At 63.3% G+C, this 14,477-nt stretch overlaps 1 protein-coding gene across 1 annotated transcript; it reads left to right on the top strand.

Moving 5' to 3' along the window:
• Window positions 1-3,456: 3,456 nt before the first annotated feature.
• On the top strand, window positions 3,457-14,476 carry RHOF (ras homolog family member F, filopodia associated). Its single transcript, XM_081123501.1, has 5 exons — window positions 3,457-3,617; window positions 3,839-3,926; window positions 11,948-12,057; window positions 12,152-12,286; window positions 13,147-14,476. Exons 1-5 carry the CDS (start codon window positions 3,471-3,473, stop codon window positions 13,309-13,311), a joined length of 645 nt encoding a protein of 214 aa, XP_080979627.1. The 5' UTR covers window positions 3,457-3,470; the 3' UTR covers window positions 13,312-14,476.
• The last annotated feature ends 1 nt before the right edge of the window (window position 14,477 follows it).

Raw genomic sequence — 14,477 nt, 5'->3', positions numbered from 1 at the left:
GTGTCCCCGTGACCTGGAAGGATCGTCTGCAGCAGACCTCCAGCCTGCTTCCATGTCTCTCTCACCCCTTCTCATTTCTTTGTGCCCCCCTGACCCCCACCCCGTCACCTCCTGGGGCAGGGAGGGGTGGGCTGTCATTCCTCCCGGCCCAGAGGGCGGCCAGTCCACCGGTCACCCAGGGGGCGATGGGCGGGTCAGCTCCTGGGCCAAGCCTGTGGGGCTGCCTGGAGAGGGCCACGCCGACCGAAGGGCGGGCCGCTGGCGACGGAGGCCGGGAGGCCGCCAGACCTGCCTTTCTGCTGGGCTCCAGGCTCCTGCCCCTTCCGGCCCAGCCACCGGGCGCCCCAGCCTGGAATATGACCTTTTGGACCCTCTGGGTGGAGACGCAGCTGCGTGGACTGCAGCGAGGCACCCCGCCACCACGAGGCCATCTGGGTCCTCTGCTGCCTCCAACTGGCCGGTGACCTTGGCAGGTCCCTGCCCCCTGGGAGGCAGTCGTCTCCCCGCGTGAACCGGGAGGAGGAAGCTGGCGGATAACCTCTTGAGCTGTTTCTGAGTCTGGCTTTTTGAGGGGAGCTTTTGGTATGGCAGTGACTCCCCAGGTCACCCAGGCCACCGCCCATCTCTAGGACGTCAGAGAACAGTTTAGTCTGTGAAGGCTCAGGCACCAGGGAGGTGGAAGCCATAGGCGTATCATTAACCATCCTAACCTGAGCTGGCCGGACTTGGCCCTGACAAGGCAGAAGTGGATCTGGCCCCTTCTCTCCCGGGCTCAGCTGGCTTCGCGATGGCGCAGGCCAAATGAGTTCACCCCACAAATGCCACCTGGCCAGCTCCCCTTGGCGTCTGTCTCACAACAGCTCTGTGGCGAGGACTAGTTGGAAAGTATCTTTTTTTGTGTTTCTGAATCTCTCCAGGAATTCCTGGTGAGTAAAAGGGACATGGGTCCCCGGGACATCTCACAGGTAAGGAAGCAGGGCTCCGGGGGCACGTGGGTGTGCCCAGCTCCTCAGCTGGCCTGCCATGGCCCCGCCACCTCTGAGGAAGCTCTTGAGCAGCTGGCCTGGTTGCCGGGTATTTTTAGCTACAGATCCAGTCCCTACACCACCACTGGAGCTGAGTCCAAATCAAACACACTCCAGTCTGGCTGGGGCTGGGGTTCTGCCAGCCTCTTGGCCAGGCAAGGGTGGGTGGGCAGGCTGGGGCCAGCGTCAGCTGTTCTGCTGGACCCAGGCAGGGCTGGAAAGACTCGCTTGTCCTCTCCCCCCTCCCCCCTCAGCTTTGTGTAAGTGGTTCTGTCAAAAGTCAAAATTGCAGCCCCATTTCTCAGATGGAAAGTGGAAAAGTGAGGATTTTGAGAATAGTCAGGAGCTCTCCCACTGGCTCGTGTGGTTAACCCAGTTTCCTGAGGCATAGTTTGCTCAGAGTGGGGTGACCTTTCTATGTGAATTCTCCCCAGGCCCCTCCCAGGTGAGGCAGCCTCCCTCCCTCTCTTACACTCCCAGTCCCTCCCTAGCTTTAGGCTCCCTGCCTGGGGGGGGGGGGGAGGGCAGGCCTGAGAGGAGGAGGCTGCAGAGGTAAGTGGTCGTCCCTTCATGCAAAACCCTCTTCCACCCTCCCCCTCCTCCTGTGGTCATTTCTGACACGTGTCTGGACCTGGTCCCTTCTCCTGCCAACCTCAGGCTGCCTCACCAGCCAATCATAGCTCCTCTGTGGTCACTGAAGGGAGCAGGAGGGTCCAGCTGTGGCTGGACCAGCTCAGGAGCCTTCTGTCCAGCGTCCCCTGCTTGAGCCTGGCAGCCAGGCTCTCTGTGCTCTAACCCTGGTTACCTTGACGACAGGGTCTGGCCTCCTTCCACCCCCCAGCCACTGCCACACCTGCTGGGGTTTTCCAGCCGCCAGGCACGTGCCCAGGCTGGGTACCCATCTGGCCTGCCCTGCCAGCACTGCCAAGCTTAGTTCACATACCACCCGGCTCTCAACCTTCTGTGAGAACACAGGAACACAATTGCCTCTCAATAAACTTCTGTTGCAAAAAAAGAATGAGTTGCTGTAAAATTTTTCTAGGGGGGTGCCTGACCCAGCGATGCCACCTGGCTGGGTGACAGGGTCGGGCTACTGGGCTCTTAATTGACCACCTCTTCCCAGCTCTGGGCTCTTTGGGGCCTCCACGGGCAGCTCGCTGCTGCCCTCCGGTGGTCAGACCAGGCATTTATGCAGCTGCCAGGTTGGCAGTTTCCTGCCCGAAGGAAAGTTTACCTCGCCTTTGCTGGGAACTTGAAAATTGGTCATCTTCGGGGTGGGGTAGGGGGCAAGAGGACCCTGAGTCCTGCCAGCCCCTCTTGGAGGGAACTCCCAGGCGTCGGACCCCGCCGGGAGGACCCTGCTCGCTCACTTGGCCATGCCCCGGTGCCCATCCTGCCTGGCACCCCTACCAGGGGCCTGGCTGGTAGAGGTCGGCCCAGGGTCGCGGGGGGCGGGGGCGGGGGGCGGGGGCGGCAGCCAGCCAGCCGCCCTGCAGCACCTGCGCGGGGTGAGCGCTCAGTCAGGCGCTGCTTGGTCGGGGGCTGGGAGGGGTGGATGAAAGACTGCAGGCTGGAGAACGCCGATTTAAATTTCGGGGCGGAGGAAGGGGTTACCCGTCTCCCAAACGGGCGAGGGGGGCGCCGCTGACCTCCGCGGGCGCTGCCCTGGGCCTCGCGCCCCTTCCTCGCCCGCGTCCTGCCGGGGGGACGCCTCCCGCGGGTGCTAGGAGGAGGCCGCCGCCCGCGCCGACGCGCTCGCCCGGCAGAGGGCGCCCGAAGCCCACCTTGCGCCCCGAGGGAGGTGGGGGCAGGTAAACGGAACCGCTGCGCCCCACCCCCAGCCCGCGCCCACGCGGGGACCCAGACCAGGCGGGCGGGCACAACTCGCGCGCCAGCATCTCCCCTGGCACCACCAGCCTACCTGCCTCCAGGGGGAGACGCGCCGGAGGCGGACTTGCCCCCGGCCGCGCAGCCGGAGCGGGGCAGAGCGAGGGGGCTGCTGCCGAAGCTTGAAACCCGGGCTCCGAGAACCAGGGGGCCGGGGCCGGGGGCCCGCCCGCCAATCAAAGGGCCCCAGTCCAAGCCGGCCAATCAAAGAGCCCCCGGCAGGAGGCGGAGCCTGCCAGGTAGGGGGTGCCCCGCGGGAGGCGGCGGAAACGATGGGCTCTGGACGGGGGGCGGGGGGCGCCGCGATGAGCTGGGGAGCGGGCAGGAGCCCCGCTGCCGCCGAGCACCCCGTGTCTCAGCTTCCCTGCGAGTGAGCAGTGAATGCCCCGGGCGGGTCCCCTAGCGGGAAGGGACCTGAGGCTGGGAGGTGGCCCGGGCGGCTGCCTGGCGGAGGTGGCGCGGGCGCCGGGGGCGGGGCTTATCGGCGCCCCGCCCCCGCCGCGAGCTGCGGCCCCGCGCCCGGCCCCGCGCCGCTGCCAGTAGCGCCGGCTCCGGGCGATGGACGCGCCCAGCGCCCCGGCCCCCGCCGCCCCGGCCCCGGCCCCGGCCCCGGGGAGGAAGGAGCTGAAGATCGTGATCGTGGGCGACGGCGGCTGCGGCAAGACTTCGCTGCTCATGGTGTACAGCCAGGGCGCCTTCCCCGAGGTGAGGCCGCGGGGCGCGCTCGGGACCCCAGCCTGCGCCTCGGCCCGGGCGCGGGGTCCCCGGCGTCCTGCGCCCAGACACCGGCCGCCACCCCGGGGCGCCCCCTCGGGAACCCCAGAGCCTGGCGGAGCGAGGGGGGCTGGGCCGGATGGGGTGAAGGTGGAAGGAATGGGGGGCAGCCCGGCACCCCCCAAGCACCCACCGCACCCCTTATCCGACAGCACTACGCGCCCTCCGTGTTCGAGAAGTACACGGCCAGCGTGACCGTGGGCAGCAAGGAGGTGACCCTGAACCTCTACGACACGGCGGGTGAGTGCGCCGCGGGCCGAGGGTCCCCGGGGTTCCCCCCCGAGGGTTTCCCCGCCCGGGCATCCCCGTTGGCATCCCCGTTGGCATCCCCGAGGGGCGCTGGCCGGCGCCTGGCTGGGTGGCCCTGGCGGCTCAGCGGCCCTCGTCGTTCCTCTCTGTGGTTCTAGGAAATCGTGGGCCTCCTTCGCTTCCCCGCAGCCAGGGTTTCGGGTGTTGCCTGCTGGGGTCTCCTGAGGCTCTGTGAGCTGCAGATTCGGGTCCTCTGGCGCTGGGGTTCCCTGGGCTGCATCTCTGGGGGCTGTGCTTCTAGAATAGTCCGGGCTACGGATGAGAGCTTGTGACCCCAAGATGCTGCGGCCGGCCTCCCTGAGGCTCCCGGGGTCCCGCGGGTGCAGATTTTGATTGCCACGCTCCCGGGGTCCCACGGCCGCCGCGCGTGGTTCGGGAATTCCGTGGCCTCCAGTTGTGCGCCTGTGGCTGGAGGGTTCTGTGGCTCCGGTTCCGGGGCCTTCCGGGTTCCCTGGAGGAGACCGGGCACCGAGGAAGGAACCGGGCTCGAGGGAGTATCGCAGTGAGGTGCTGCGGGCCACCCGCAACTCCTAGCGGGGTTTCGGCCGCCTGCCCGGCCATCCAGCCATCCTGCCCTCCGAGGCCTGTTGCTGGGGGACGGGCCGGAAGCGCCCAAGCCACTGGGAGGATTGGGAGGACTCTGGTGGGGGGCTTCCATCTTGCCCTGGGCTCCCATCTGCGCTGAGTAAACATTGGGGAGCAAAGATCGGGATTCCCAGCCTCTGTGACTCAGTGTTTAGTGACCCGCGTGGAACCCTGTCATCAGACACTCCTTCCCCAGGCAAGCCTTGTACGTGTGAGGTGACAAGGGGACGTCTCCAGCTGGCCTTGCATGGAGCCAGATTCCAGACCCCTCCCCAGCCCTCCCCCAAGCTGCCATTAGCGTCTCTCATTCTACCTGGGGAGTGTCCGGGAAAGGGCTGCCCCAGCCCCAGCCCCGGCCCCCTCCTCTGCTCCTGACTCCTGGCAGGCCTCGCTGTTCGGGTATATCCCCTCCACCCCCTCCACAGTGGCCTCTAAGGACCTCCCCCTCTTGTTGGATGAGGGCCCTTGAGGGGCTGCCCCAGAACCGGGAGGTGCCTCGGCCCACTAAAGGCTTCTGAGGAATTCCCAAGGGTGTGGCCACAAGGGCAGTAAAAATCATGGTGTGATTTTTACACCATGTGTTAGTTTCACATGTTCCCTGTCTGGGACCGAGGGAGAGGCAGGTTCAGAGTCTCCCTCCCTCCACCGGCTTCCTCTGCCCTCAGGGCGTCAGAGTCCCTAGTTCACTGTCACCCAGAGAAAGATGCTCCGGGAACGTGTCAGGGTAGGTTGTCATGTGAAGGTTCTGGGAAGCTTCTACTTGCGGTGTTTTTTTTTTTCAATTTTCTCCTAAGGATATTTTTTCTATTTTCAGAGAGAGTGGAAGGGGGAGAGAAAGAGAGAGAGAGAGAGAGAGAGAGGGAGGGAGGGAGAGAAACATCGATGTGAGAGACGCACACCAATTGGTCGCCTCCGGCATGCCCCTGACCAGGGCCAGGGTACGTGCCCTTGACCGGAATCAAACCCGAGACCCTTCAGTCCTCAGGCCGAGGCTCTAACCACTGAGCTAAACCGGCCAGGGCTGTTTTAAGAAAGGATTTGCTCTCAGGGCTACTCCAGGAGGGATGGAGGAAGCCACCTCCCAGTCGTCAGAGTCATCTGACCACCCCGGGCAGTGATGATCCTGTTCTCCCGTGTTTAGGAGTCAGACCTGGGCTTTCCCACTGGCTCCCCTGGCTGGGTGCCATTGGGGATGCCTGGGCCTCAGTTTCCTTATCTGTAACCAGGGCTGAAATAGTTGTGAGATTAAATCAGGTCCATGCAACGTGCCGCACTTAGTACAGGGGCTGCTCTGAGCGGGAGCTCACCAAGTGTTGTCATGGTGAGTTTTTAGCCCCCACCCCCACCCCTTTCAGCTGGAGCACAGTTCCTGGCCTGCAGAGCCCCAGGCGGGCCCCCCACTGCTTTCCCAGCAGGACTTTCCCCTGCGGTATCAGCCTCACATCGAAGTCCCCGGGGAGTAGACTGGCCCACACCCAGGGAGGGGTGCTCAGGGAGGAAGGGCATGGCTGGCTCCCTCCCCAAGGGTGTCCTGCTGTTTGGCGGAGCTTGAAGGAGACACCGGGTGCTTGTCCTAGAGGGAGGCTTGTGGGATGAATGAATGAAGAAACCCGGCCCTGGCCGGTGTGGCTCAGTGGTTAGAGCATCGGCCTGCGCACCGAGGGGTCTCAGGTTGGATTCCCAGTGAAGGGCGCCTACCTGGGTTGCAGGTCCTCTCCCTGGCCCAGTTGGGGCACATGAAGCAGGCAACCAACCCTGTGTCTCTCTCACATCCATGTCTCTCTCTCCCTCCCTCCCACTCTCTCTATAAATCAATGGAGAAAATATCCCCAGGTGAAGATTAACAGGAAGAAAAAAGAGACCCCCCGGTGAGGTCCTGTGTGACTAAGGCGATGATGACATTCGTGTCTGCCTGTAGGGGGACAGATATCTGGAGAACGTGTCAGGAAGGGGTGGCAGGTGACCACATAGAGAAAGGTGGACACTGAGCAGGGAGGGGACTGATTGAGGTGGAGATGAGTCATAAAGGTTGTCGGAGAAGGTTCTGAAACCTGGTGGGCTAGACCCTATGGCGGGGAGTCGGGAGGTGGCATCTCTCCAACCAGCCAGTGGTTTGACCAGAGCTTGGGGACGGGTGACTCTCGGAAGGCTGAATTGGCCCGTACCCAGGACCTGCGTGCGCCGCCGGGGCCCAGCCCCGCCACTTGCGGCCAGCCTGCAGCAGTTAGACACGCAGCAGAGGGAGGTGCCAGGAGGGCTGCCAGCGCCGGCGCCCACAGCTGGGGGGGCTGCGAGCACCCATGGCCCCGACACCCTCAGAGACAGGAAGCTGTGGTGAGGTCTGAAGTTTCCTGGGCAGGGGAAAGCGGAGGAGAGGTGGGAGGTTCAGACACCAACCAGAGACGGAGCCTTCGGGGCCTTGGGGTGGGGCCCGGGGCTGGGGCGTCACGGGTTGGGGTGGGGATTGCCCAGGGAGGTGGGGTGCTGTGGTTTCCTTTGCACCCTGATATGGGGACACTAGGAAAAGGGGCAGAGTACTCGCTCAGACAAGGACCAGGGGGTGTCTAGGAGCCGCGAGCACGGAGGCCCGGGGTGGTCAGAACGGGCCTCGGCCGGCTGCAGGCTGGGGCTCCCCCGGCCCCAGCTACTCCAGCCTCTGGGGGGGGCCATGCAAGTGGGTGGGCCCCAAGCACTAGTAAAAGTGGGTTCCTTTCCGGCAGCTTCCTCCTCTCGCCCTGCCCCACGCCCTGGCCGGAGCTGGGACTCACCTGCCCAGTGTATGTCCTCCAGCCGATCTGGGGACCACTGTGGCCCGGTGACACCCTCTCCCCTCTGTGTCTCAGAGACCTCCGCCCCGGAAAGGTGACTGCAGCAGCTGAGCTCCGTCCCACAGAGGAAATACCCTCTCGCGAGGCAGGAGCCCCACTTCCTCCCTCCCCTCAGGCCTTTCCCCGCCAAACACAAGTGCCTCCACTTGATGTAACTCTGGGCTTTTTCTAACGTCTGAGGCCCATCTGTGGAGGCCGGAGCGGAGCACAAGTAGGCCCTTCGACGGGTGCCTTGGCCCCTTGTTTAAGCCTCGGCGTTACTGGCGGTAAATGGGGAGGTAATAATACTGCATTGTGTCTGGAGGACCCCATAAAGCTTGTGGGTCTAAAAAGCCAGCGTTATGCCCGGCTGGCGTGGCCCAGCGGTTGAGCATCGACCTGTGACCCAGGAGGTCGAGGTTCGATTCCCGGTCAGGGCACAGGCCCCGGTTGCGGGCTCGATTCCCCAGTCGGGGGCGCGCAGGAGGCAGCCGATCAATGACCCTCGCATTATTGATGTTTCTCTCTCTCTCCCTCTCACTTCCTTTTTCTGAAGTCAATAAAGACATATTAAAAAAGTAATAATAACATGCCAGGGTTAGAACCCCTCCACCCAGGACCCTGTCCCTTGGCAGTTTCTATTTTAGGAGTAACCACAGTAGCCGTCCCTCACCTTGGCCCAGCATTGCTCAGTCTACAAGTCCTTTGCTTTCAATATCAGGGGCGAGGTGTCACCCCCTTTTCCAGATAAGGAAACTGAGGCCCAGAGAGGGAAGGTGCCAGAGTCATGGGTTGTGAGTCAGAGAGCAGCCTGGCCCTCCTGACTCATACGGGAGGTGTCCCGGACACTCCCAAGGAGAGGTGAGGTCAACAGCACCTGGAAGTCCGTCATGTTCAGAGTGGAGGCCCCCTCTGAATCCTGGGGAAAGCCAAGCCGGGCACTGTCAGGCCAGGAAGGCAGCCCGGAGGAGGAGCTGGCATCTGGGCTGGCTGCGCATCCCTTCCCAGAATCCCTCTCTCCTTGAGACACCTGTGCTGGGAGCCTTTTCCTCACCTGGTCAGGGCTAGGGTTTGTCAAAGGTGAGGACCACTCCCTATCCTTTGGGACAGTGAGAGGGGGGCACCCCAATAAGCCTACCTGTGGTCTCCTGTCATTTACAAAGTTTCCTGTAAGCTGTGTGACGGCGGACAAGTCACATCGCCTTTCTGTGCTTCAGTTTCTGCCGCTGTAAAGTGTGGTAACCACAGCCCTGTCCTGTAGGATCACGGGAATGATAAGGCAGGTAGAGGGCTTTGGATGGGGCCTGGCATATGATGAGCCACACTGATTACTTTTATTATTATTGTCATCAAGGCTCACCTGCTTCTCGCATACCCATTTCGCAGATGAGAAAACCGAGGCCCGGGGATTAATTCCCAACTGGGAAGGCTAGGGAAGGCTACCTGGGAGAATTGGTCCCTTTAGAGTGCCGTGGCCGGCAGCTGACCTTGGACTTGGGGAATGAGCTGGCGCTCCAGCTCCCTGGAGAGCCTGTGACCTTGAAAAATGCCCCCTGAGCCACACGGGCTCCTGACAGGAAGAACCCTCCATGCCCAGCTTACTTCCCGGGGTGGCAGCTTAAACAAACTCGGGATGAAAGTGCAGGTGCTGAGGGCCGCGGGGATTCTTACTGCATTTCATTAACCCTCTGGTTCGTTCGCTCATTCAGCAAACGGAACTAAGCTTGTCAGTGTCCCAGGGGTAACAGTGAGTAGCACAGAGATGGCCCCTGTCCTCGGGGGGAGACCAAAAGGAAAAAAAAGCCCAGCAGAATATTGTGACATCACATAGTGATACGGGCCAGGAAGAAAAATAAAGCCACAGCCAGCCCTGGGACCTGCTGGGAAGGGGGTGACGCTTCTGCAGAGGCCTGACGGGAAGGAGGGACCAGGCCATGCTGCCGTGTGGGGAAGAGCCTTCTAGAAGAGGTGGCAGCAAGGGCGGAGGCCCGGGAGCCGGCGAGGCCCCACTTCCTCCCCCAGCCCGCGGCAGCCTCACTTCTGCCCTCATCGCTTCGCTGAAACCGTCGCAGCCGGAATTGGCCAACCCGGGGCGCGTCGCGGCCCGAGTGTCCCCCGTGGGACCGGAGGTGAACAATTTCAAAAGCACCACCGGCCAGTGCGGACGGGACGCCTGCCGGGCGCCAGGAGTTCACGGTTAAGGACAGACGTGGTCCCGGCCCTCAGGGTGCTTCCAGGCCACAGGGCGACAGGCAGGAAACAGGCACGCGCAGGACAGATTGTGGGCAAGCTGGGCAGGAGGCCCCACTTTACACCCACTGGGCCACCCGGCCACGCGTCCGAGGGGATGAGAGGGTGGCTGCACCCCAGTTGTGAACCGTATCGCGCACCAGAGGCAAAAGCGCCCTGCGACTTGTGTGTGTGGGGGGGGGGGGGGGTCAGTGGAAATAGAAGGCAAACGGAAACAATGTGGACAGTTGGTCTGGATGTTTGAAAATAATGATGCTAGAAAGAAAATGGGGCGGGGGGAACCTGAGGGAAAAGCATCCCAGGTGCGGGGAACAGCACATGCAGCGGCTCTGAGGCACGAGAACTTGGTGGGTTTGGGAAACAGCGAGGAGGCCACCGGGGCTGGACCCCAGTGAGGGAGGGGCCTGGAGGGAGGGAGACGAGGTCAGGGGCGGGGGCCCAGGGCCTGCGGACCACCGGGCGATGTTTGGATTTTATTAAAGGGCCGTAGGGAGCCGTTGAAGGCGTTTCAGCTGGGAGGAGGGGCAGGACTTTTACGTGTTTTCAGATCCATCCAGCTGCCGGGTGGAGGACGGATTGGTTGAGGGGCAGCAGGAGGCCAGGGAGGCGGTGGCCTGGGTGAGGAAGGCACCATGCTGTGCAGGACTCCCCCCAAGATGGACGTGACCTATACCGGCCACTGGCCCCGTGTGGTAATCAGTCACCTGCAGTGTCGCTAGTGTAACGGAGAACCTCAATTTTTAATGTTAATTTAAACAGCGACGTGGGGCTAGAGGCTGCCCTATAGGACGGCAGAGGTCTAGAAAGACACGGACAAAGGTTAGGGGTGGGGACAGTTTGGGGCCCGAAAGGGGCAGGAATAGCATGCTGGGCCAGTTCTCGTGGGAGGAGGATTTCCCCAGCTTTGTGGCGATGAGGCCAGAAGGGGCTGAGTGGGCTGAGCCCTGCCTGCCTCCCGCCCCCTCTCCAGTGTTGGGGGGATTTCGGCTGAATGACAGGCAGCTTGGACAGTGCTCCTGCCCAGCCGTCGTCATAACTGCCAACCATTCACTGCCCGCTGTCAGGAGGGCCAGTGGGGGGAGAGAGGGTGGCTGTGTCCTGTCATCGGGGAGGGGGAGCAGAAGCAGGGCTTGGCCTGTCTGTGCTCCGCGGAGAGGCCACTTGTCCCGAGAGGCCTTTGGCAGGGAGCCCGGGGCACCTGCAGGCTGGAGGGAGGGGCCGGGAGTGGATTCCAGGGCCTCCTAGGACGTCCCTGCTCCATGGAAGGAAGTCACCTTGCCTTTCTGCAGAGGTGCCCGGGGGGTTGCCAATGAGCCCGAAAGGCTCTCATCTCTCACTGTGGGAGTTTTTTTAAAAGAACCAGGCATGGCAACCAAGTGCAGGACTTAAACGCAGCGTCCGGCTTCTGGACTGCGGAGAAAGTGCTGGAAGGCAGGTCTGCACTCGGCCAGTGGGGTGGGTCAGAGCCCTGCCTCGGCGTCGCTTTCCCGAGTGTGGCGGAGTCTGGCAGGCCTGCTGTGGCCCGTGAGAGGCCGTCCCGCTCCTAGAATGTGCTTAGGAAACCCGCAGGGAACTATTCCCGGTGAAGCAGCCCAGCGTGTGCACCTGCCTCTCGGGCGCTTCAAGGTGTTTCACGCAGATAACACAAGTGGGGAGAGGTAAACCCTCGGCGAATCCGAGTCAGGGCGTTCTTGGCATTGTTTCTCGCAATTTTCCTGTAAGTTTCAAATATAAATTTTAAAAAGCCAAACAAAAAAAACCCCACTGCTGCTCCAGGCCAGCCTTGGGGTGGGTCTGATGTGCCCCGGGGGTGGGGAGGGGGGGCGGGGAGCTTGCTGTGTCCCGTCCCCCACTCTTCCTAGCATTGGCCGGAGTGGCAGGACGAATTCCACCCGAGGCCACGCACCTCTCGGCCTGGGGGCACCTCCTCTAACTGAATTTTCGGGGAGGGGGGCATGGCCTCAGAGCCTGCACTTTCAGCCTGAGCACCCGGGCCGGGGGTTGGGGGGTTTTGGGGGGCTGGGGGTGGATAACCGGCTCCGGTCTCCAGGGTAATTGCTCGCAGCTTCTCAGCACTTCCCCGCAATCAGGCCCAGCTCTGAGCCCTGCCGGGGTTTTCTCTCCTGTCATCTTTGCCACCGTCCAGGAGGGCGGGCAGCCACCTGCCTTCCACACGACAGAACCGAAGCCCAGACACGTCGCGTCCAGCAGGCCCCCAGCCCTAGCCCTTCTGAGCCCAGACCAGGGACTCAGTGGACAAGGAGGGGGGGGGCGCCTCCCTGACCCCCCCGCCCCGCTCTCTGGTTTCAGGGCAGGAAGACTACGACCGGCTGCGGCCCCTCTCCTACCAGAACACCCACCTTGTGCTCATCTGCTATGACGTCATGAACCCCACCAGCTATGACAATGTCCTGGTCAAGGTGAGGCCCGGCTCCCAGCCAGCCGGCCTTCGGGGGGGCGGAGGGGGGCCTCGGATCCAGCCCCAGCCCTGACGCCCAGCCCCTCCCTCCACAGTGGTTCCCTGAGGTCACCCACTTCTGCCGCGGGACCCCCATGGTGCTCATTGGCTGCAAGACAGACCTGAGGAAGGACAAGGAACAGCTGCGGAAGCTGCGGGCGGCCCAGCTGGAGCCCATCACCTACATGCAGGTGGGCCCGGGCCCTCCCTCCCCCACCCCACCGCCAGCAGCCCGGGGGGCCCCCCCGGCACTGCCGTGGCCTGAACGACTCCCAGGCCTTTGGCCTCCACAGCTGGGGCACCCCCGTGGCCTTTCGGACAGCGGAAGCCAACGGGATTCTAAGAATAATTTAAAAACGTCGACAGCCCGCTTACCTGAGCCCCGCACTTGCCTCATTTCACCCTGTCACCCTGAGGCAGGTGCTGTTGGTGTTCCCCATTTTATGGGGGATAAACTGAGACTCAGAGAGGTTAAGTAGCTTGCCCAGGGTCACACAGCTGACCGACGGGAAGCTAGGATGCTGTCCCCGTCTCTCCGGCCCGAGTCTGGGCCCTCAGCCATCATTCTGTCCTGTACCCCAGGGGACCCGAGGGACGGCCCTCCCCTAACTCACGAGACTCCAAAGGAGCACAAAGGGAAACTAACAACGTTGAATAAAAGGGGGTGAGCGTGAGCGAGCGTAAACGTGTTCTAGAACAGATCCTTTCCTCTCCGGCAGCAGCCCAGCCGCCTAAGCGGAGCCTGCGGGGAGCCTGCGGGGAGGGAGAGCCGTGTGTTAGGGGGCCCTTGCCTCTCCTCACAGGCCTGGCAGGCGCAACAGACCACCCGGTTCTCAGAAGTCACCCCCGTTTCTGCCTGAGGTTGAAGCGGCGGGTGGAGGCCAGGAGGGGGCCTCTGGCTGCAGGACCGCACCAGATGAACCCTGCTGTGCCCGCTGCACACGCTGGGGGGCTGCCTGGGAGGGGGCAGAGGGGCCCCACACCCCCCAGGGCGTCAGGAGCACCCCGGGCTCCCGGCCCCTCGTCTAACGCTGGCCGCCCCCCCGCCCAGGGCCTGAGCACCTGCCAGCAAATCCGAGCCGCCCTCTACCTGGAATGTTCCGCCAAGTTTCGGGAGAACGTGGAGGACGTCTTCCGGGAGGCCGCCAAGGTGGCCCTGAGCTCCCTGAAGAAGGCCCGGCGGCAGAAACACCAGCGGCGCTGCCTGCTGCTCTGACCCCGGGCCCCTGCCCACCCGCTCCAAGGGCACGTGGAGTCCGGGTCCCCAGTGCCTGGCGTCTGGAGCCCGTGGCGAGACTCTGGGGCGTTCTGAACCCCTCCTTTCCCAGCTGCGGCCCGCGTGGTGGGCAGAGGTGCCGGACGCAGTCCCCCCGTGCCCTGGAGCCGGCATTTGCCCCCAGGACTCTGGAGTGCCCTCGTCACACCCGCCCCCCAGCCGCATGTGCCCCCCTTGAAGTGACAAACTGCGCTGGTCCGTGGGTAACTGGAGCTGGCGGCGTTCCCCACGTCACCCGCCTCCCGGGGCCGGGAGATAGGCAGGGCTGCGTCCTCCAGCGCCCGGCTTCCTGCCCCCGGAGCGCCCAGGCCAGGAGGCGAGACCAGGCCTATCAGGAGAACACAGCCCTGGACGCGGGGACGCACCCCCTTCCCCGCCCCCGTCTGCCCCCCTCGGAGGACTTCAGTAGCAGCCTCTGGCCTGGCTGACATCCTGCCAGAGCTGGGCGCACATGACCAGGGGAGGAGAAACTCAGAGAGCAAACGAACATTCTGGACCCCCACCTGACCCATTCGGGGCCTCACCTACAGCCCCCCACTGCCGGAAACGAGAGGAGACGACAGCAGCTCCTGATTTGGGCATGGCAGTGCTCTTTAGACTGTGTCTCTGTCTGCAAAAGGACAGCCCGGCCCACTGAGTCCTCAGGCTCCCCTCTGCCCCTCACAGCCACCACCTCTGCCAAGATGTGTTCTGGGCCCGAGACCACCCCGGCCTCATTCGTGAACGGACTTGATCGACCCCCAGCCGCAATTCATGGAAACTCCTTCTGGAAGGTCTGGGGTCAGGTGTCCAGGATTTCTTAAACAAGGGCCCCAGGTGATTCCAATACCCCAGAGGCCGAGAGCTGCTTGGTTCCTGAGTGAGCTCAGGAGCCGGCATCGCCTTCGATGGGCTGATGGCTTCAACCGGCGGCTCCCGCTCCCCAGGTATCTCCTTCCTCCGCTCCCTGTGCCCAGGGCTCTGGCCACTAAGCCTGAGCCTCTCTGAAGTCACCTGCTAGGGAAAGAGGCCTCTGCAGCCCACCACACCCCACCTAGGTTCCCTGAGGCCCTGCCATGCCCCGGGGACTCACCGGGGTGTTCGAACCAAGCACCTCCTGTTCTAGC

Source organism: Miniopterus schreibersii (genome assembly GCF_964146895.1).
Source record: "Miniopterus schreibersii genome assembly, chromosome: 20".
Taxonomy (NCBI): Eukaryota; Metazoa; Chordata; class Mammalia; order Chiroptera; family Miniopteridae; genus Miniopterus; species Miniopterus schreibersii.
The sequence above is the reverse complement of the archived record's forward strand: the minus strand, read 5'-3'. Positions and strand labels throughout refer to the sequence as shown.

Coding starts and splice junctions, on each gene's coding strand:
- RHOF (XM_081123501.1), top strand. CDS start 3,471: ATGGACGCGCCCAGCGCCCCGGCCCCCGCCGCCCCGGCCCCGGCCCCG. Junction 12,058..12,151: donor ATGACAATGTCCTGGTCAAG/GTGAGGCCCGGC, acceptor CTCCCTCCACAG/TGGTTCCCTGAGGTCACCCA. Junction 12,287..13,146: donor AGCCCATCACCTACATGCAG/GTGGGCCCGGGC, acceptor CCCCCCGCCCAG/GGCCTGAGCACCTGCCAGCA.